The sequence below is a fragment of the Leptonychotes weddellii genome, chromosome 7, assembly GCF_054177405.1.
Source record: "Leptonychotes weddellii isolate Sample4059 chromosome 7, ASM5417740v2, whole genome shotgun sequence".
Taxonomy (NCBI): Eukaryota; Metazoa; Chordata; class Mammalia; order Carnivora; family Phocidae; genus Leptonychotes; species Leptonychotes weddellii.
The window spans coordinates 42,263,707-42,284,381 of NC_138375.1; the positions used below are offsets into that span (position 1 = coordinate 42,263,707).

At 40.6% G+C, this 20,675-nt stretch overlaps 1 protein-coding gene across 5 annotated transcripts in view; it reads right to left on the reverse strand.

Annotated features, from left to right (window-relative positions):
• Positions 1-20,675, reverse strand: part of GEMIN5 (gem nuclear organelle associated protein 5) — a 46,838-nt gene that overhangs the window by 7,165 nt on the left and 18,998 nt on the right. For 2 of the 5 annotated variants that reach the window (XM_081826216.1, XM_081826214.1), the window contains exons 14-27: positions 19,901-20,040; positions 18,695-18,866; positions 15,897-16,124; positions 14,891-15,004; positions 14,390-14,512; positions 12,879-12,974; positions 12,333-12,470; positions 10,949-11,096; positions 8,058-8,177; positions 7,444-7,654; positions 5,031-5,279; positions 3,342-3,504; positions 2,056-2,560; positions 606-702 (exon numbers count right to left, since the gene is read on the reverse strand). In XM_081826216.1, coding sequence (XP_081682342.1) covers positions 606-702; positions 2,056-2,560; positions 3,342-3,504; positions 5,031-5,279; positions 7,444-7,654; positions 8,058-8,177; positions 10,949-11,096; positions 12,333-12,470; positions 12,879-12,974; positions 14,390-14,512; positions 14,891-15,004; positions 15,897-16,124; positions 18,695-18,866; positions 19,901-20,040 — 2,504 coding nt within the window. Of the gene's footprint in view, positions 1-605; positions 703-2,055; positions 2,561-3,341; positions 3,505-5,030; positions 5,280-7,443; positions 7,655-8,057; positions 8,178-10,948; positions 11,097-12,332; positions 12,471-12,878; positions 12,978-14,389; positions 14,513-14,890; positions 15,005-15,896; positions 16,125-18,694; positions 18,867-19,900; positions 20,041-20,675 lie in introns of all 5 variants that reach the window. The other 3 variants (XM_081826215.1, XM_081826213.1, XM_081826217.1) reach the window with 2 other exon arrangements.

The window sequence follows — 20,675 nt, forward strand, 5'->3', positions numbered from 1 at the left end:
CTACTGGGATAGCCTTTCTCAAATGAAAGACTCTTTTTCTAGAGCCCTATTCAATTAATTCAAATCATGATTCTCCTTTAATACCAGGGCCACATTCAAATATACCCATCCATCTGTAAGCTATCAAATACATGGTACCAATTTTAATTTTATTTTACCTCCCAATTCCAAAATTTGTTCCATTTCTCTGAAGAATGAGGTATAAAATTGCTTGGGATGTCAATAATCCCGTTCTCACAAACATTTTAGTTAACCAGACACAATGGGATCCTAAATTTTTTTTTTTTTTTAAGATTTTATTTATTTATTTGACAGAGAGAGACACAGCGAGAGAGGGAACACAAGCAGGGGGAGTGCGAGAGGGAGAAGCAGGCTTTCCGCTGAGCAGAGAGCCCGACGCAGGGCTCGATCCCAGGACTCTGGGATCATGACCTGAGCCGAAGGCAGACGCTTAACGACTGAGCCACCCACGCTCCTAAATTTTTAATCATATACAAATGTGTACAGATTTGGTAGAAAGAATCAGATGACCTTAAAAATTTGGTATAGTCAATAGATAATATAAAAAAATCATGTTTTACCAAATGAACTGCTATAAATCTTACCTTAACACTCTCAGGAAATTTAGCTATTTTCTCATTTGCCTCCGTAAGCCTTTTGGTTAACTCAGGCAGAGAAAGTGGCTGATTTTTTTCTTCTTTACTAGTAATAATAATAAAAAGAGCGTAAGTCATATGCCTTGCCCCACATAACTTTTAACTGTTATCCCATAAATAAAATTCTTTTGTCATCTGGGTCTTATCTCTCATTTTTAATACAAAGGTCAAGAGGAGGGAATTTAATTTGATACGAAGTTTTCAAAATGAAATACCATTCACTATTTTCCAAATCCCCACTTCTCAGACACATAGCTCTAATGAAAATTTAGGATCTTGAGGGGATTCAGTTTTGCAGCCAAGTGCAGAAAGCCTGGATTTCTCTGGGAGTAGTCGACATAGCTGGGGCTCCTAACCGTAGGTATATGGACGCACATTTTTTCTGGGAAGAGTGTCTTAAGCTTCTCAAAGGAGTCCTGTGATCCAGAGGTTAAGAGCTGCTAGGTTAGAGAACTTTTTAGTGTTTTTCTTGTTACTAAAACCAAACCTAGAGCTGCCTAGAGTGTGGTGGCTTACTGGAAAAGTGACTCAAAACTCTGACTCAAGATTTCAATGGGAGTCTTTTTTTTCCCCAATGGGAGTATTTTTACAGCAATAAATATATAAGGGCTTCAAAACTTCTTAATTTTTTTTTTCAGTTACTGACACTAGTTATCAGTTTATTGATGGTACTAGTTACTATGTTTTAAGCCTTGTGCTGGGAGACAATCTAGGTAAAAGGCACTCAGCATAATAACCAATCAGTAATCGTTAATCACCACAAATGCCCAAGGCAGAGCGCCCTGTAATAGTGCAGATGAGCTTTACAGTGATTGGTGATTGGCTCCTGTCATCCACCTGGACCCTATGTTGAACAGAAGTGATTAGGATGCTACAGCATTCTGATCACTTGGGATTTTCTCAATTCAACATGCAGTTTTGTACCACTATTTTTTTGTCTATTTTCTGGGATAGCACAGAACAACTGAAAAACTGTGGTTTTCATTAATGATGCAATAATACAACTCCCCATTTTACATGATTAATTTTTTGGGGAGGGGGAAATCTACTTTTTGCTCAAAGGTATTATTTTATTGTCTGTCCTATTGTTATTAACATTATTTGTGATTTCATTTAATTCCCCAAACAAGCAAGGTAGGAGTAGGTACTCCCAATTATCCCAATTACAGATGAGGGAACAAAAGCTCAGAAACATTAAGAATCTTGCCTGGGGTCACTCAGTAGAGCCAGGATTAGAACCCATGCTGGACTCCAAGTCCGGTGCATACCATATTATGGTGCTGGCAAGTGACATGATCAAGCTCATCATGTGCTGATTTTTATCTGATGAAGATGTGAGAACTCAGTGAGAACTCAGCAGGGTATGTCCAATTCCATCTTGTACAGACTCACTACTTACCACTCGCTCGGAGGACTAGACAGGGACTTTTCTGCCACCTGTTCAGATTCATTCTTATCAGGACCATTTGTTGTAGACTTACAGACTTGACTCTTCTGGTGTTGGCGGATCATTTCTGCCAAGGTCTCTTGGACTTCAGCAACGGTTCTCTGTGAGTTTTGGAGACTGGCGTGCTTTTCTGAAAAAAGCTCTTTACAAGTGATCAGCATCTGCTCGCTTTCTTCTGTGAGTCTCACATCTAATTCTGGAGGCCTGCTTGTCTCTGGCTGAGAAACTTTGGGGTCTGTTTCTTCAGGGCTGGCATTGTTTATCTGCTGGCTTTGCTCAACAGAGGTTGTCCTTCTGTGAGCAGCTCTTACCCAAACACTGGATTTGGGGCAAGGCCTGGAGAGAGACCACCAGAATTCATACAGATGTCCATAAATAAAAAAGGCCTCCAAACTTTTGAAAGCTGGTGTGGTAGGGGACTGATGTTCACCTAGTTTGTCTCTTAGATGGTCACAGCCTAGGGGGAGAAGAAAATGATTTAGGGTTGTGTGTTTCTTTATCTGCTAGAAATCTGGCCCCTCCCCTTATGTTTCCTATCACTCAAGGAGAGGATCTCAAGAAGAAAGGATAGCAGTGATCCATGGGACCACATGCCCTTCACCAAAAGCCAACTAGAGCTAAACATTTCCTGACCTAGGGCAGCATTCTTGTTGCTGTACTCTATGTGTCAAAGCATTATAGAAAAAATATTCCATGTTCCTATGAAAGCTCTGGTAGGTAAGATCCCACTATGTCTGAAAAAAATCACAGTGATTTAGTTTAGTGACTGTGCAGCTCAAAGAATGTCTTTCTGCTGTGCTTCTCTCTCTTTTTTTTAATTCATTGATTTATTTTAAATGTTTCTCTACACCCAGCATGGGGCTCAAACTTCTAATCCTGAGATCAAGAGTTGCATGCTCCTCCGACTGAGCCAGCCAAGCACCCCATGAGCTTTTCCATTCTTAACTAACTTGTGAGCACATGGCTATTTCTCTCAAACTGTGTAGGAAAATTTATAGAAGGCAGTAAGGTAGATAAGGTAGGTAGGGCCAGGTAAAGGAAAACAGCTCAGTCATTCTGGCTACCTCTTAGGAGCCTGGGTAAGAGAATTCAAACTGGGTGGTAAATGATATAGCTGGCCGGTCTCTATCTTTCACTGATGTATGTCCTCCTAGTGCTGTACAACTGGTGGTGGTTATATCATCCGTTAGCAGGCATGCCCCAGCAGAGATTGGGGCGGGGGGGGGGCGGTCATTTACCTTCAGGAAGAAAGGCTGAGTGCACTTCCTGCATGATGGTGAAGTTTCCGGAGTCATAGCTCCGGACCACAGCTCGAAGCAGGGCTTCCACAGCCGCGTCCCAGCAGGCCACCTGCTGGCTCAGCACTGCCAAGGTCAGGTCATGGCAAATGTGAAGCAGAAGCTGGAGGGAGGAGCCAGAGTTTCACTTAAACATTCTCCCACAGCAAGCACTGCGATGATACCAGAAATATTCCTATTGACTGCACTTGGAAGAAGTATAGACCGTGGACGTTTAAGAAAGCTTCTCCTATCTCCACCACCCATTTTTGCTTCCCTATCCGAGAAACTTTCCTATCTAGCTGCACAGTAACATACCTTGTCTGGTGTTAAAGTCTGCTCATGCTAAAAAAAAAAAAATGCCTTGACATTTGTATTTAATTAAAACAAAAAGTGAGTTTCGGAACTAAAAGCTGTAATTCAACCAACCAAGCTGGAGTATAATTAAGATTATAGTGAGCAATTTGATGAGTTTTGATAAATACATATATCTGTGTATGTATGTATATGTATATGTATATATATATATGCTACAATCACCACCAAAATCAAGACCTAGAACATTTTCATCATTGTAAAATATCCCTGTGTGTCCCTTTGTACGCAATCCCCTCTCCCCACCCCTTGGCAACCACTGATCTAGTTTTGGTCACTATAAATTTTGTCTTTTCTAGAATTCATATAAATAGAAACACGAGTATACAGTCTTTTGTGTCTTCGTTCTTTCACTTATCATAATAGTTTCAGGATTCATTGATACTATTTCTGTGTCACTAGTTCGGTCCTTTTTAGTGTTGCATAGTATTCCACTGTATGGATATAACAAAGTCTGCATATCCATTCACCAACTGATGGACATTTGGGTTCTCATTTTTGGTTGTTGTGAACTAAGCTGCAACAAACATTTGTGTAAAAGTTTGTGTGGACACCTGATTTCATTTCTTTTAGTGAAATATCTAGGCAGTGGGATTGTTGGGCTCCTGAGCATGTCTATGTTTAACTTTATAAGAAACTGCCAAACTGTTTCCCAAAGTGTTATATATCATTTGAGAAAGTCTTGTTTCTCAAAAATAATATGCCCTCATTTTCAAAAGAAAAAGTAGATAAACTGATACCTATTTATAGGATGGGTATAGCTGTTAAAATGAATCAACTTTATCTCTTTGCATCAATATGGAGAGATTTTACAAACTGCTCACTGAAATAAGGAAGGCACAAAAGAATACATATGGCCTGACTTAGGGGCTGCCTTTGGTGAGCTAGGAAAGGGAAATGGAGTACCAGGGACTTCAACCTTATTGTATTTCTTTTACTAAAAACTAGAAGAATATACAAAACAAAACCAAAACACAGTAAAGCAAAAATGACAAAATGTGAACATTTGTTAATTCTGGTTGACGGGTACTCTATTTTTCTCTATGCTTTTCTGTATTTTTAGGCTTTTTTTCTGCTCCTTTTTTTTTTTTTTAAAGAGAAGACTGATCAAGACTAACTTCAAAGCCAAAAGGCTTTAATTAGTCCGGAGGGATCTTTCCAGGTTGCCTGGGCCTGCCTTGGTCTTTTCTGAAATGCAAACTGGCATTCAACTTGTTTCATTATTATAGTGGACACGAATTAAGGAAGTCTTACTACAGAGTGCAGACAGGGTACCTGTTTGGAGGGAGTGTTGTTTGTAGCAGATGGGTACTGGATACTCTGCAGTTGCTGCAGTGCTGCCTGATACTGCTCTGGGCTATCCAGGCTGAAGGTACTCTTCCATACAGCAGTCACCCTCTCCACGAAGGGCCCTTCAGTGCCCGCAGCCCAGGCGTTGTAGGAAGAGCTTCTGGCCTCTGAAAGCTGCCTTTCCTCCAGGTGCTTGGACAGTAGCTCAAGAAGGCAAAACACCAGTCTCTGCCCCTGGAGCCCAACCACAAAGGATAGGAACTGTTATGCAGTGCAAGTGCCTGTCTCGAGAGTTCTCAGTTTCTCAGTGTGTTCCCCATTACATCTGTAGCAACCAAACCCCTTAGTGGGCTGCCTCTGGCCAGTGTGAGTCACGAGTGAGGGGGAAAAGATGTGATCTAATAGACATTTTTCCAGATGCCTTTGCAGGGATCCTGGAAGTAGCCTGGAGCCCAAGCAAACATTTTTATAACACGGAGCCCTGCCCACTATAATGTAAGCCACATGCAGGCCAGCCACCTAAGTCTTGTGGCCCAGTTTGAGGAAAGATGGCCTGGATTCATCCAGTTCTTAGCCCCTGCCCAAACTTTAGATTAAGGGATACAGAAATAAAGTGTAATGGGCAGAAGGTGCTACAGCAGATAAGCTGTGTAGATCTGAGAGCTGGGGCAGATGTTAGGTACCACGTCTCAGTAAGTTTAAAAGGGAGTCAGCTGGAAGAGACGAGAATAGAAGCACAGAGAGAAGCCCTAGAAGAAAATGTTTCTTTTTGCTAGACTTTCAGTTGCCATGAGATTCATGTGTACCCTTATAATAATATCTTCTCAGTTAAGCTTCAGAAGGTCTCTGTTCCACGTAGCCAAAATAGCCTGATCATTATCAGAACAGCATTTAGCATAAGCTTAAAGGTTTTCTTGCTTTGATAAGGATGCTGTTTAAGAGGAAAAAAAAGAAATGCTAAATAGCCATTTTGGAAACTTTTTTTTTTTTTTGCTATGGATAAATTAAACTCTCTCTAGATTTGGTCACTTATAACTAATACACAAAATGACACTATCTTTGAGAGTGTACTACTTTTGTCTCCATTTTTATTTTGCAGTATTTATTTTCCTTTTTTTTTTCAAGATTTTTATTTATTTATTTATTTAAGGATTTTATTTATTTATTTGAGAGCAAGAAGGAGAGAGAGAGAGCATGAGAGGGGGGAGGGTCAGAGGGAGAAACGGGCCCCCCACCGAACAGGGAGCCCGATGGGGGACGCGATTCCGGGACTCCAGGATCATGACCTGAGCTGAAGGCAGTTGCTTAACCAACGGAGGCACCCAGGCGCCCCAAGATTTTTATTTATTTGACAGGGAGAGAGACAGCCAGAGAGGGAACACAAGCAGGGGGAGTGGGAGAGGGAGAAGCAGGCTTCCCGCAGAGCAGGGAGCCCGATGTGGGGCTCGATCCCAGAACCCCGGGATCATGACCTGAGCCGAAGGCAAATGTTTAACAACTGAGCCACCCAGGTGCCCAAAAGCTACTATTTTTCTTGGCTTATGAATATTTAGCTAGGAACTGTCTTTAGGCCCAGTAACTCTACTAGGGAAAGAGGAACTTACAAAGTTCATGTTAGTATCTGACCAGCAAAGTTGTCTAAAACGGACCAAATGTTTATGTGTTTTGGAAACTGAGAATGCTGATGCTTTTAAAAGTAATCTCGGTTTTGGGGAGCCTGGGTGGCTCAGTCATTAAGCATCTGCAGGGTCCTGGGATCAAGCCCTGCACTGGCCTCCCTGCTCGGCGGGAAGCCTGCTTCTCCCTCTCCCACTCCCCCTGCTTGTGTTCCGTCTCTCACTGTGTCTCTCTCTGTCAAATAAATAAAATCTTAAAAAAAAAAAAAGTAATCTTGGTTTTGATGTGTCAAATAAGGCAATGGTAAATTACTCATTTTTAACCAGAAAGGGATAAATAGACATTTAACAAAATACTGATTTTACCACACTTCTTTATGGCTTAAAGCTAACGAGGGGTGCAATGGCAGAGCACCATGATTTCTGTCAGAGGCTAATCCCTCTTCCTCTCCCTCTTCAAAGACCTGATGACACCAATGAAGAAATACCAGACTGCTAGCCTAGGGGCTGAGCTGACTAAAGTCTGCTCATATATGTGGTACACAAACTGATAAGGAAGGAGAACGACTGTGAATGACCACATTCTCTCTTACTCTGAATGTGGCAACTGACAAGCCAAGGTACTTCCATGGGATAGTATGGCCAGGGCTTGCTGGACACTTCTAAGGGTACCTGCCTAACTGGTACAGCTCGTTCAACTGGCTTATTCATTTGGAATTCAACTAGAAAAGGGCTTAGGGCCCTTCCTTCTTAAATACCAGGAGATACAGTAACAGACTGACCTTTAGACTTTCATGCAGCTTCAGGGCTTCCTGGGCTCCCACCCAGTTCCTGGCCAAAAGCAGCTCCTGGGCACATCGGAGAGCCAGGGAAGAGGACAACTCATTCTCTCCTACAATGGAAGCCAACTCTGCAGCCGTCTTAAGTGATGCTGCATCTCCCTTCTTGGCCAAAACTTTGGCTGCGTCATAGGCAGAAGCAGCCCCTAAATAGCTGCAATACAAAGAAAACCCCAAAGTGTCATAAACAGATCTATTCCCCCTTCCACTGCCACACAGATAATGAGTGACAGCCTCATACAGGGTAAGAACATAAAGGAACCTCAACATTTGCTGAACTGAACCCAAACAGAGTCTTCATTCCCTTCCAGTTTCCTTGTTTGATGGTAAAGACATTACTAGAAAAAGGGGGACCTCCTGAGTCTGCTACTGAAGTTTTCTGAATAGTTACCATGATTCATATAAATACCAAGGAGGTAGGTCCTGATGAATCTTATGAAGCCGGGTTTAAAACACATATGCCTTTTTATTTTCTATTCACTTTACGTCCCCCCCAAATGTATTATTCTTATCCTGCTCTTCTATGTTCGGATACATGCCTGTTCCCTCAGGCTTACCATTTGGCGGCTACAGCATAATGGCCATCTTTTTCCAGGATGGCTCCCCAGGTGAGATACAGGTCCTTCAGGATCGGGTCCTCTGGGCGCAGTCGGGCCTTGGCAACTGAAATAGCTTCCCTAGAGGCAAGAACAGGTATTAGCCAATTTGAAAAGGCTATGACAAACTGTCCCTCTTGTATTGTTTATACTGTTCAACAGCCTATAAAAAAACGTTTTCCTGTACTACGTGAGAAGTTAAAACCACATGCTGAGCTCAATTCTTTACCTAGGTCAGCAGTTCTTAACGTGTGGTCTCTGGATTCCTGGGGGTCCCCAAGTCCTGTCCCTTCACAGAAAACAACCACCAGTATTGTTGCCAATGATAAAATTTGAGCTTTCAAGTGAAAACTAGAATTTTAGGAAATTTGTGCCTGCTACTCTGGGCATGACAGCTTCCCAAAAGTTAAAGATTCTTCTGAAGAGACCGATGGTGGTATTAAAGAATGTGATTTTTTTTTTTTTTTTGATATTTTATAATGAAATGTGTTAACATTTAGAATATCTGTATAATTCTGTGAACTAATATTTTCCAAGTGACATACAACTTCTTAGTTGCAGCCAACATAAAGTTGTAGCTGGAATTAAAGTATTTTGGATTAAATTGACCTAGGCAGAACAACATTTAAGAAGTATTTTGAGATATCAACTTCTAGCCATGACGGAGTAATAGTGACCAGACTTACCCTCCTGCCATAAAACTAGACAAAATATGTATTTTTTCAGACCCTGGGCACCAGGCAGCTCAGGACTGTCATCCTGGAGAGAAGGGAACCAATGATGTGAGCCCTGTCAGGGCCCCCCTGCAGGCATCTTCTTACAGGGAACCCCAGCAGAGCCTCAGCAGTCTCACTGAGTGGAGAGACAAAGCAATTGGAATCTAAGGGCCAGGATGATAGGAAGGAAGAAGCTGTCCAGAGAAGGATCTACAGAACTCTGTGTGGGGAATCCCATGGAGTCTTTGGCTAAACCATACATGTGTATGAAACTCTTTAAGGCTGGACAAAGAACAATCAGGGAACTGTAAGCTGAGTATCTCCCAGAGCTCACTCAGGGGCCTGGGGGACTTTTGTGTTTTGACCAGCCAGACATGTGAGTTGATTTGTTGAATACACAAGGCATTCAGAAGGTAGAAGGGCCAACTAATTCTAGAGTATAGATTTCTTTAAACTTGTCCTAAGAAAGCCTAAACACAAGCTATGAAAAGATCAAGCTGATCCATAGCAACTTTTTAAAGATTTTATTTATTTGAGAGAGCAAGTGAGCAAGCAACCATGAGCTGTGGGAGGGGCAGAGGGAGAAGCAGACTTCCCACTGAGCAGGGAGCCCTGACACGGGGCTCAATCCCAGGAACCCAGGATCATGACCTGAGCCGAAGTCAGCCACTTAACTTACTGAGCCACCCAGGCGCCCTAGATCCATAGCAACTTTAATGCTCTCTAAAACAGAGTTCCACACTCTCTAAAGGAAGACAGACCAAAACAGAATAAAGAAAAAGAAAGTCCCCTCAAAGCCATCACATCAAATGGCTGAAAATCAGTGATGGGAGAAAGTCCTAAAAATAGTAAGAGAAAAATGACATAGTTCTTACATAATAAAGATGAGATTAAATGCAGTAGTCAAGTCAAAAACAATGTAAGAGAAAGGAATGTCATCTTTGACGCCCTGAAAGACAAAAACTGCCAGAGAAAGATCCTTTAAAATGAAAGCAAAATTATAGGCTTTATAAATGACAGACAAAAGTTGATGGAATTGGTTGCCAGAAGAATCACACTACAAGACGTGAAGATCTTGTTCAGGTGAAGAAGGAGTTGATAGCAATTAGAGCCTTGGACCTATATAAGAGAATGAAAAATGCTGGAAATATGTATGTGGGCAAATATTAAAAAAATATTTTAAAATTAATAAAAAATTATTTAGAAAGATGGCAGGTTAAAGCAAAAATTCTAATAGTGTAATCTGGGGCTATAACATGTCAAATATATGACAACAGCAGGAAGGACAGGTAGGAAGGAAAGAAATATATTGTCTGAAAGAAGTAATACAATATTATTTGAAAGTAAACTGTGATAAATTAAAAATGCTAATCATCACAAGCCCTAAAGCAACCATAAAATAAATGAATAGGAGTATAGCTAATAAGCCAGTATTGGAGATAAGAAAATATTCAATTGATTCAGAAGAAAGCAGGAAAAGACAAAATGAACAAATAATAGATGGGATAAATAGCAAGATGGTAAATTTTAATCGCACCAATATTTACATTAATTGTAAATGGCCTATGCACGCCAATTAAAAGACAGAAACCATCAGACTGGATAAAAAACAAGACCAAATTGTATGCTGTTTACAAGAAATACTTCATTCCTTCTGTTTGTCACTACTTACTATGTTATATTACAGTGAAAGTGTAATAACTTGGATAGGAAGGATTCATACCAATCTCAGGAGAGTGGTTACTTCTAGAGAAGGGATGAGGACAGAATTGGAGAAAGGCAATTCAACCAAATCTGGAATGTTATACTTAAAACAAAACAAAACTGGGGGCACGGGGAGCTTTTGGGGTGGTTGGCAAGATCCTGTCTGTCTTATACCGTTTTCTCTATTTGTGTTACTTTAGGGATAAAGAAGTTCTGAAAAAGATCAGCGGCAAACACTGACAAAAATTAATATTTGTTAAGTACAGGTAGTGGGTGCTCTGATGTTTGTTAAGCTAGTATACGTATATTTCTGTATGTTTGAGATGTTTAATTATAACAGAGGTTTGTGCTGGTTGTCAGTAAGCCGAGCTGTTTAACAGATGAATTTCACATTATGTTCAACTATTGGTTCAATTGTAGGGTCATACAAACCTGTAGAAATGGTTTGACTTGAGCAGCTCTACAGCTTCATACACTTTGTGGATAGAAAGGAGGTGAGAGGCAGCCTTGACATACTGATCTTGAAAACACAGCTGTTTGGCAAAAGCTTCCACGGCCCACAGCCACACATGGTAGCCAGCTATTAAAAAAAAAAAAAGAAAAGGTGGTGGTTGAATAAGAAGCAGGTTTAAGAAAAAAAAATTAGCACATACATACATTTGGGTTAAAAATGCCTTGGTTTTAGTCACTGCATTAAGTATAACATTTAGATACTAATTCAGCTGCCATTACAGATCATCTGCTTCATCTACTCTCCCTATACCCACATTTTAAAACATCAGTTTTTTTCTTTGGTTATGTAACACATACAAAATAGTGCAAAATTCAAAAGGTACAAAAGAGTATGGATGTCAGGACAGTGATTACCCTTGTTGGGGTGTGTGGAGACTGAATGAAAAGCAGCATGAGAGAAGCTTCCAGGGTGCTGGTAGTGTTACACTTCTTGATATGGGGGCCGGTTACAGGGGTGTATTCAGGCTGGTGAAATTCCTTGTCAGTCTCGACAATGGCCTGTGTACTTCTCTCTCCCTCTCTCTATATATAGTATACTTAAATACAGTTAAAAAACTGGGCATGGCATAAAAGCTTTCCTTTTTATCCTGGCATCTATCCACCCAAACTTGTCCAAATTCCTTTCCCTGGAGAAAACCATTATTATTAGTTTTTTGAAACCTTTTTGAAAAAGTCTATGAAGACACACTTAAGTATAAATGACAGACTAGTAAGTACTGCTGTGCATCTATACCTTGATTCTTCTCACTTACTACACTTTGGAGCTCTATTCCATATTAGAATGCACAGAGCTGCTTCATTCTTTCATAGGAGCTTCTACTGTCTAGAGGTACAAGATGTCACCAGCCTCTTCCTGATGGACAGAGAGGTTCTTGTGATCTTTTGCTATTACAAATACTGCTGTATTGACAGTCCACGTACACTTGTCATTTTGCATGTGTGAGTACAGTTAATTCTCAACACTTAGAATTGCTGTGTTAAGGTTGTTAGACATGGCCAAACTGTCCTGCGAGAGAGGGTCCATCTTTTTAAAAGATTTTGAGAGAGAATGCGTGTGAGAGAGCACGAGCCAGGGGACAGGGCGGGGCGGAGGGGGGAGGTGGGGTTGGGCAGAGGCAGAGGAGAAGCAGACTCCCAGTGGAGTGGGGAGCCTGACGCGGGGCTCCATCCCAGGACCCCAGGATCATGACATGAGCTGAAGGCAGACACTTAACAGACTGAGTGAGCCCCCCAGGCACTATGAGAGTGTCCACCTTTAGAGGACTTATCCTCCAGGTGATAGCACTTTTGTTGAAAGACATACCAACTGGCGCCATAGCCACCAGACTGTCTGTCAGCTCCCCTCTTTCTGCTGCCGTCTGAAGAACACCTTTTAGATCTCCCTTCCAAAGCATGAGCTGGTGAAATAACTCGGGGTGGCCATTTTCCAAGTGACCTTTTCCTGTTCGGAGGAGAGAGAATGTTGGGAAGATGTTTCAGAAACCTCTGTCTACACAGACTTCCACAATAAGAAAGGCCGGATGAAAGAGAGGAACAAACTCCTAGAATATGCTGTTGCTGGCTGAAGGGAGAGTCATCTCCCAGAGTGTTCATAACGTGGTATGAAGCCCACTTAGTCGCTTGTCCACCCACTCACTTTCACTTACACTCACAGTGAACACTGTATGTTCAGGGTCCTAGGACCGATGCAAGGGGTGTTTGCGAATATGCAGATCATGGAGCTCAAAACCTAGTTAGTTGACATGTAAAATGAGCCATTATGATGCCACAGGATGGCATCCATAAAGGAGGTAGAGGTGTTAGGGAAGCATAAAGATAGGCTGGGTTACGTTGACTGGACTTGCCTCACCTTCAACCTCAATCATTCTGTACAGGGCAGCCCGGTCTGTGAAAAGCCCCAGATGAAATCTTTCCTCAAGATCAGTACACACCTCCTCATTTAGCTCTGCTAATTCAAAAAGAAAACGAGGTTACTATTTTCTGTCCAATTTTCCAAATGTATGTCCAGAACATCCTTTTCAACAGTGAAAAGAAGAGTCTTGTGCTCTTATTTACGCTAACAGAGACCCCTGCTGGTTACAAGGGTAACAAAATATGAGAATACTTTGAGTTTGTTAAGCTCAGCCTTGGCAAAATCCAGTGAGACAATTTAGTTTGCAGTTTGCTCAAATAAAGATTTGGGGGGAAGAAAAAGGGAATATAAAGCCAGCCCCAAATTCAACATGTATTTTATTTTATTTATTTATTTTTAAAAAAGATTTTATTTATTTGACAGAGACACAGCGAGAGAGGGAACATAAGCAGGGGGAGTGGGAGAGGGAGAGGGAGAAGCAGGCCTCTCGCGGAGCAGGGAACCTGATGCGGGGCTTGGTCCCAGGACCCTGGGATCATGACCTGAGCTGAAGGCAGATGCTTAACGACTGAGCCACCCAGGCGCCCCTCTACATGTATTTTAAATGCAGTGAAAAACAAAACAAAAAAACTAACAAGAAATGTCCTTAACATTCACTAGGATCTGTCACAGAGGGATTCAATATTCATTCTGTTTTTAAAAAAGTCATGTGAGCAATTTTCCAGTAAGGTTAATAATGTAAAACTATATGATTAGATGTATAAGTTATAGGAAGTCATCAAAAAGTCCCCGAAAGAGGGCTATGTATATAAGAAGAGCATAAAATATTTATGGAGAGAAACAAGAAACTGGCAATAGTGTGGCCTGAGGGGAAATGGAAGGAATAGGTATCAGGGTGGGAATATAAAAAAGATTTACATTCTTTTTGAATCTTTGAGTATCATTTATCATATGTATCCCGTTTTAACATGTAAAATTCAAAATTAAAAAAATATATAGTTGCTCAAATATCAAAATAATAGATACTGAATAAGGACTTTGCAAAAGTAAAATAAAAAACCTTCTAAAACAAAAACTTCCACCAAAATTCTAAAAAAGGAACTGCCATATTATGGGTATATTTCCAATAAGCACGTTTTTTTTTTCTACATGAAGGTACTATGTCCCAGGGAAACGATAGTTGAAGGAGTTGATTCATGCTAAGCTATTTAAGCCATCACACCAATTCTGGCACATAGATGGCTGGTAACAACTCAATTTATAACAATAAATCAGAGCACTGCATCTCAAAGTCACTGGGCAGTGCTGACAGTGAATCAGAATGGGGAGCTTGGCTTTGGGGTTGGTGGGGGCGGGGGGGGGGGCAGGGAGGGAAGCCTGGAAGAGAATGTAGAAATACAAATAATTTTAGACATTTGTTTGTGCATTCATTCAACACATATACAAGCATCTCTTATGTGCTAGTTCCCAGAAGACTATGGATGGGCCAAGGAAGTCTGTTTTTGTACCTTTGGAGTGTTTTGCAGTTGCTAATACCAAACAGTCCTGATGAAGCTCCTCCTTGGACCTGTGGTCCAGGCTGGTAGTCAGTGGAAGCATGGAACGAGCTTTTCGCTTCTTGGTTAAGGATTCTGAAATGTAATAAAAATACAGACTGTCTGAAGAAAAGCTGATCAGAATCACAAAACTGGATGGCCATTGTGTGACTGTAACCTATTGAAAGGATACTGTTGGGCATCAGAAAAGTTCCTACTTCCCAACAGCTGCAAAATGACCCTTTGTCATTAAAACATTAAAAAAAAGTTTAAATTGTTTAAGTGTTAAAACTGTTTAAAAAATGACCCAAAACTGAAACAATCAAAACAACAAACAAATATTTAAAACCTAAAAAACAAACAAAAACCCCAACAAAAAACCAACAACAATAAAAACCACAGTTTATGGAGTTTTCAGTTGCATGTAATATTTGAGGATGCTTTCACAAAATATTTTAATCATTAGACACCAACCTGGCTTCTCTTTAGGTGGCTCCTTCTTCAGTAAAGTGACTTTGTTGTTAACAGTGACCTTTGACTTTTCAAAGCCTAACGAAACCGGAGTGCAGGTAACTGGTTCTCTAGAAGCTACATCATGGGGGATAAAGAAAAAAAGTTTGGAGAACAACAATGCAGAATCTAGTTCTTTTTAATAATTAAGAACTATACCAGGCTTAATAGTATGATTTTATGTATTCCATAATAGGAGATAAAATACTTTGGAAAAGAAGCATGGGTAGTCTTCCTTTTCTCACCTCACAAACCATCTGTATTCCAGGAACTCTAATTGGTCTAAGGAGAAGTTGTTTCTAGCCCCACAATTTTATACCACAGGCCCAGGAGTTCTGAAACTGCTCAGATGGCAAAAGACTTCTTACATATTTAGATGACAAAGCACTAATTACATGTTTAATTACAATAGAGAATATTAAGGGTATGTGATATGAAGTCACAATCCTGAGTACACACTGAACTTTAAAAAAAAAAGCCCAGCTGTTGATCTATAGGGGTAAAGGACATTTTGTTCAACCATTTTGTGATAAAGAGGTATTTGGATAAGCCTAAAAAAAAATAAATCATTAAACTTTTAACTCTTTATTTTCCTCAACTATGTGTCCAACAGCCATCCCTTGGTATGGAAAGGGTCTGGATGTGTTTATACCACAGATTTTGGCCATTTTAATTCCTGTAGTCTTATCCTGCCCAAGTTGGTAAGAAGTGTTCTCTAAAGACCTTCACTGTTTCCATCCCAGGCTTCCACCAGATCCCCTTGAACACGTCCAAGAGGTTTAGAGGCTTAAAACAACCTTTTAAGAAACGAATGCAGTTTCTGACAGCACCAAAGATACAACCTAAGTTAAAGGGATGGGACAATAAGTAGGTCAGAGGCAGAGAAGTTTAGAACTGAGTAAGGACCTGGCTTAGTTTGACCAGCCTACCAACTCCTAGAGTCTGGGAAACACAGGATTTGGCCACATACCCACTGAGACAATGCCACTGGGGAACTCTGGCTCCCGGGCTTCCTCCTCACCCTCCTGGTCCGACACGCCATTCTCAACAGGTCCCGAGCTCTCCCTGATGCTCTCGTCTTCATTTCCATCATATCCTTCCTGCTTTACAGGAGCTCTCGAGGTGGGCTTTTTCTTCTTTTTGGGCTTTGGCTTAGGTTGAGAGAGCCTTTTTTTCTCTAATTCAATACTTTTCTTACCTAGAGGAATCATAGTTAAGACAAGGACAGACTAATATATATATTCTCCCATCCAAGTACCAACCAGGCCCGACCCTGCTTAGCTTCCAAGATCAGACGAGATCGGGTGTGTTCAGGGTGGGATGGCCAAAGACTAAAATATATGTTCTTGGTTAAAAGCACTCTAGGAGAGAATCTCCAAACATCATTCTTTTTGATAGCATTCTCACCATTTCCCTTCCTTCCCAATGAATTTTTAGAGTTGTATTATCAACATGTTAACCAAACCCTTGTAGGATTTCATTAAATCATGAATATGATGCCCAATTATCCTTGAATACTTATAGTATATATTCTACACAGAGGGACATTTTCCTACATTACTACAGCACAGCCATTAAAATCAGGAAATTAATATCAATACATTACTACTGTCTACTCTACATACTTTATTCAAGTTCTGCCAAATGTACCGAGAATGTCTTTTATAGCAAAAGGAAACAATCCAGGATTACATGATGGACTTGTTTGTTATGTCTCTCTAGTTTCCTTCAGCCTGAGACAAGCTTGTTTTCCTTTAACCTTTCAGGACTTGAAACTTGTAAAGATTACAGGACAGTTACTTTGTTGATTTTCCCCACCGCCTGATGTTGTCATGAATAAATTTAGGTTTTGCATTTTGGACTGGCATACATAGGAGTGATGCTATCAATACAACATTCGAGGTAGCACAAAGTTTCTATTTGTCTCATTATTTGGTTGTTTACTTTGATCACTTGAGTAAGGGGGTGTCTTGCAGGTTTCTCCCTGAAAAATTGTTTTTCCTTTGTAATTACTAAACTAAGTATTTGTGTCCACTAGTTTTAGTATCCATTGATGTTTCTTGACCACAAACTGTTACTGTGATGATTGCTGAATGGTAATTTTCTGATTCCATCATTCATTCTACATTTATTAGTTGGCTTTCTATTATGAACAAGAGCTCTTGTCTCTCCCCATTTATTTAGACCTTCACTTTTTTTTCAATATGGATTCATGGATTCCTATTTTGTTTTAATCCGTTACTACCTATTTACTTTCTAACTTTTTTTTTTTTTAAGATTTTATTTGTTTCTCTGAGAGAGAGAGAGCACATGAGCAGGAGGGAGGGGCAGAGGGAGAAGCAGGCTTCTCCCTGAGCAGGGAGCCTGAAGACAAAGGGCTCGATCCCAGGACCATGGGATCAGGACCTGAGTGGAAGGCAGACGCTCAACCAGCTGAGCCACCCAGGCGCCCCTACTTTCTAAGTTTTAAGGCATTTATCCTTTGCTGTTTTAAAATCATCTTTATTGAGGTATAGTTTAACATAATATACCCACTTTTTAATACTCTGATGAGTTGATTATGCATGATGTATAATCATGTAACTCACCACCACAAATAAAATATAAAATATTTCCATTATCTCAAAACATCCCTCCTGCCTCTTTGCAGCAAGGTGCACTTCCTGAGTCCCAGGCAGTCACTCATGTGCTGTCACTATAATTTTGCCTGTTTTAGAATTTCATGTTATATATACTTGTATTCCCTACTGTACATTAGAATTATACAGCACGTATAGTCTTTTGTGCCCAGCATCTTCTGCTCAGTGAAACATTTCTGGGGATTCATCCATTTTGTTGTGATGATCTGTAGTTACTTTCTTTTTATTGCTGAGTAGAATTCCACTGTAGGGATATACCACAGTTTATTTACCAGCTGACGAACTTGTGGGTTGTTTTCAGTTTGTGGTGATTACAGATAAAGCTGCTATGAGCATTCTTTTACAAATTTTTTATGTAGATATATCCTTCCATTTATTTGGATCATTTTTACTTGTATATTATTCTGTCTAGTTTTTTTTAAAAGATTTTATTTATTTATTTGACAGAGAGAGAGAGGGAGAGAGAGAGATAGGGAGAGAACAAGCAGGGGGAGCAGCAGAGAGAGAAGCAGGCTCCTTGCTGAGCAGGGAGCCCAATGTAGGGCTTGATCCCAGGACCCCGGGATCATGACCTGGGCCAAAGGTAGACGCTTAACCAACTAAGCCACCCAGGTGCCCCCTGTCTAGTTTTCTAGCTGTTTATGGCAGGTGGGCAAGCTGGCAACTTAAATCTTTGACTGCCAGAAATGGAATTCTCCTGTTCATTATTTTCAAGTTCAGACTGTCCCAGATTTGGTTAGTGGGAGCCCCTCCGAGCTGGCTTCTTTGTCCTCTTGATAGATCTCAGTTCTTTGAGCACTTCCTTCCTTTGTGGCACCAGATGATGTTCCAGGCCCTCTCATATTTTTCCTGTCCCAACATGGAATTAGCCATTTCTCTAAGAAGCCCTGGTTGGTCTCTTTGCACAGAAAATGATATACAGAAACGAAGATCTGGGTGTTAGGTGTACTCGTTACTATTTGTATGCTGTCCTCATGGCTGCCTTCCTTCATCAGGAAGGCAGCCCATGCCATAGTGGCACTGCCACCCTACCTGAATGTCCTCTTTTCTTGACCTTGATCAGCTCAATTACTGAGGAAGGGAGTAAGGGAATTAGGGAAGCATTTATGGGCTCCTGGTTCTGACTGACCTTGAGGAGGCCGGGAATGTTCTTGCATGGAAGTGAGCCATTTGTACACACAGAAGTCATCTGCCCCTGAGTAGATGCAGTCTGGATCCAGTGGGGACCATGCCACACAAAGAAGTCGACCTCGATGTCCTCGGAAATTGCAAAGAGGCTCTTCTCGGAGAGTATCCCACACCTAAAACCAAAAGTCACATGATAGCATAGATAATTCCTGGTTAATCTATTGCTTTGGGGGAATATAAGTTTAAAAAGATTTAAAAAAAAAATCTGTGTACTCTTATTTCCCTTTATGATTTATTATTTTCTCTTAGGAGTTCAAATTTTAGAAATGTTATTTCCTGTAGGTGGCTTATGTACTCTGGGATGTAGAGACTTTCTTATGGGGATGATTCTGAGCGAGCTTCTAATGGTACCCTATGGATTTCACTGTACTAAACCAGTATTCTATGCTTTTTGGGCTGGGGATTCTGACATCATGAAGCGAATTTTAATTTAGAGCCTACACCTGCATGTGTAGTGCATGCGTAGGATTCTGATTTCTCACAGGTGATTTTTTTTGTCCCCATCGCTGTGAAATTATCAATTTCCTTACTGTTTCTTGAATTACTCCTGTCTCCATTTCACAGAGGGCAGCCCTTCCTGGTTCCTAGCTTTGTGCAGATAGCTCAATTACAACTCAGCACTGAGATGGACATCCATCAGAGGTTAGCTCTCCAGTTCCTCATGTCTGTTCTGGTTCTCGTATCTGAAAGTCCTACCTCATAGCTCTGGCTTGGCATCTCATCTTTATTTTTTCCAACTTGAAGATTTTCGACTCACCAATTTATTATTAAAAACTGTTCATGATTTATAGCTATTGTTTCTGTGTTTAAAACAGGAGCGAGTACTTCTCACATCAATTTAGTCCATCATATGACAGTAAGAATGAAATGTTAAAAAACATTAGAATTTAGCTAGTTCCTATCAATACCTTCCCTTTCATCTAAGTCAAACAAAAATAAAAACAAAAACAAAACTTAAAAACCCAATCTTAGCCTGCCAGAGGCCCAGATATGTGGGATGAATTAAAATGCCTTCTAGAGCTCAGAATACCCCTTTCCATAGAAGATAATGGCCAGGGAAAGAATGTACACAACTGGGGGAAAAGAGGAAAGAGTTCCAGTTAGAATACATAGTGAAGAACCTACAGAATCAAGGACACAATAGTACCTGAGCTGTACCATCGTAGGAAGCAGATACCAGCCTTCCATCATGATGTGGGCTCCATGCCACACTGGTAATCTTGGCTGTGTGCCCTGACAGGGTCCGGTAGGGCTCTGTAATGGTCACTGGAGATTCAGGACTGCTCTCTAAGAGACAAGGGGAAGATGTCATTTCTGCCAACAGCAACAACATAAAGACACAGTGGAGTTAAAATGTAGAGTCAAGATTTTGCTATATGCTTTCTAGATGACTTTCAGCAGGCAATATTTATTTATTGGTTAAGACTATGGGCATGTACGCAGTGCCTGACACATGGGTTTACTGCAAGAAGTGTTAGCTGTCATTCTTTCTAAAAGCCACCAAATGAAAACAGTATCTTTTGCATGTGATATCAAGAAGGATGTTATCATCACTTTTATGGTAGCTAAAGATATATAATCTGAACTTAATCATGAGAAAATACCAGACCAACCCAGACTGAGGGGACATCTACTGCCCATAACAGGGTAGTATTCTTCAAAGATTTAAAAAACAAACAAACAAAAAAAGGCTTAGAGACTATTCCAGATATGAAGGACATTACTGGATCAACTGACAAAGCTAGAATATGGATGGTAGATTAAACTATTGTATATATATTGTTAAATTAACTGAAGTTCATAATGGAATTGTGGATTGTAAGGGAATATCCTTCTTACAAGATACACAAATATTAAGGGACATGGGGGCATGATGCATGCAACACAAATGGTTTGGAAAAAATATGTACACAGGCAGGCGC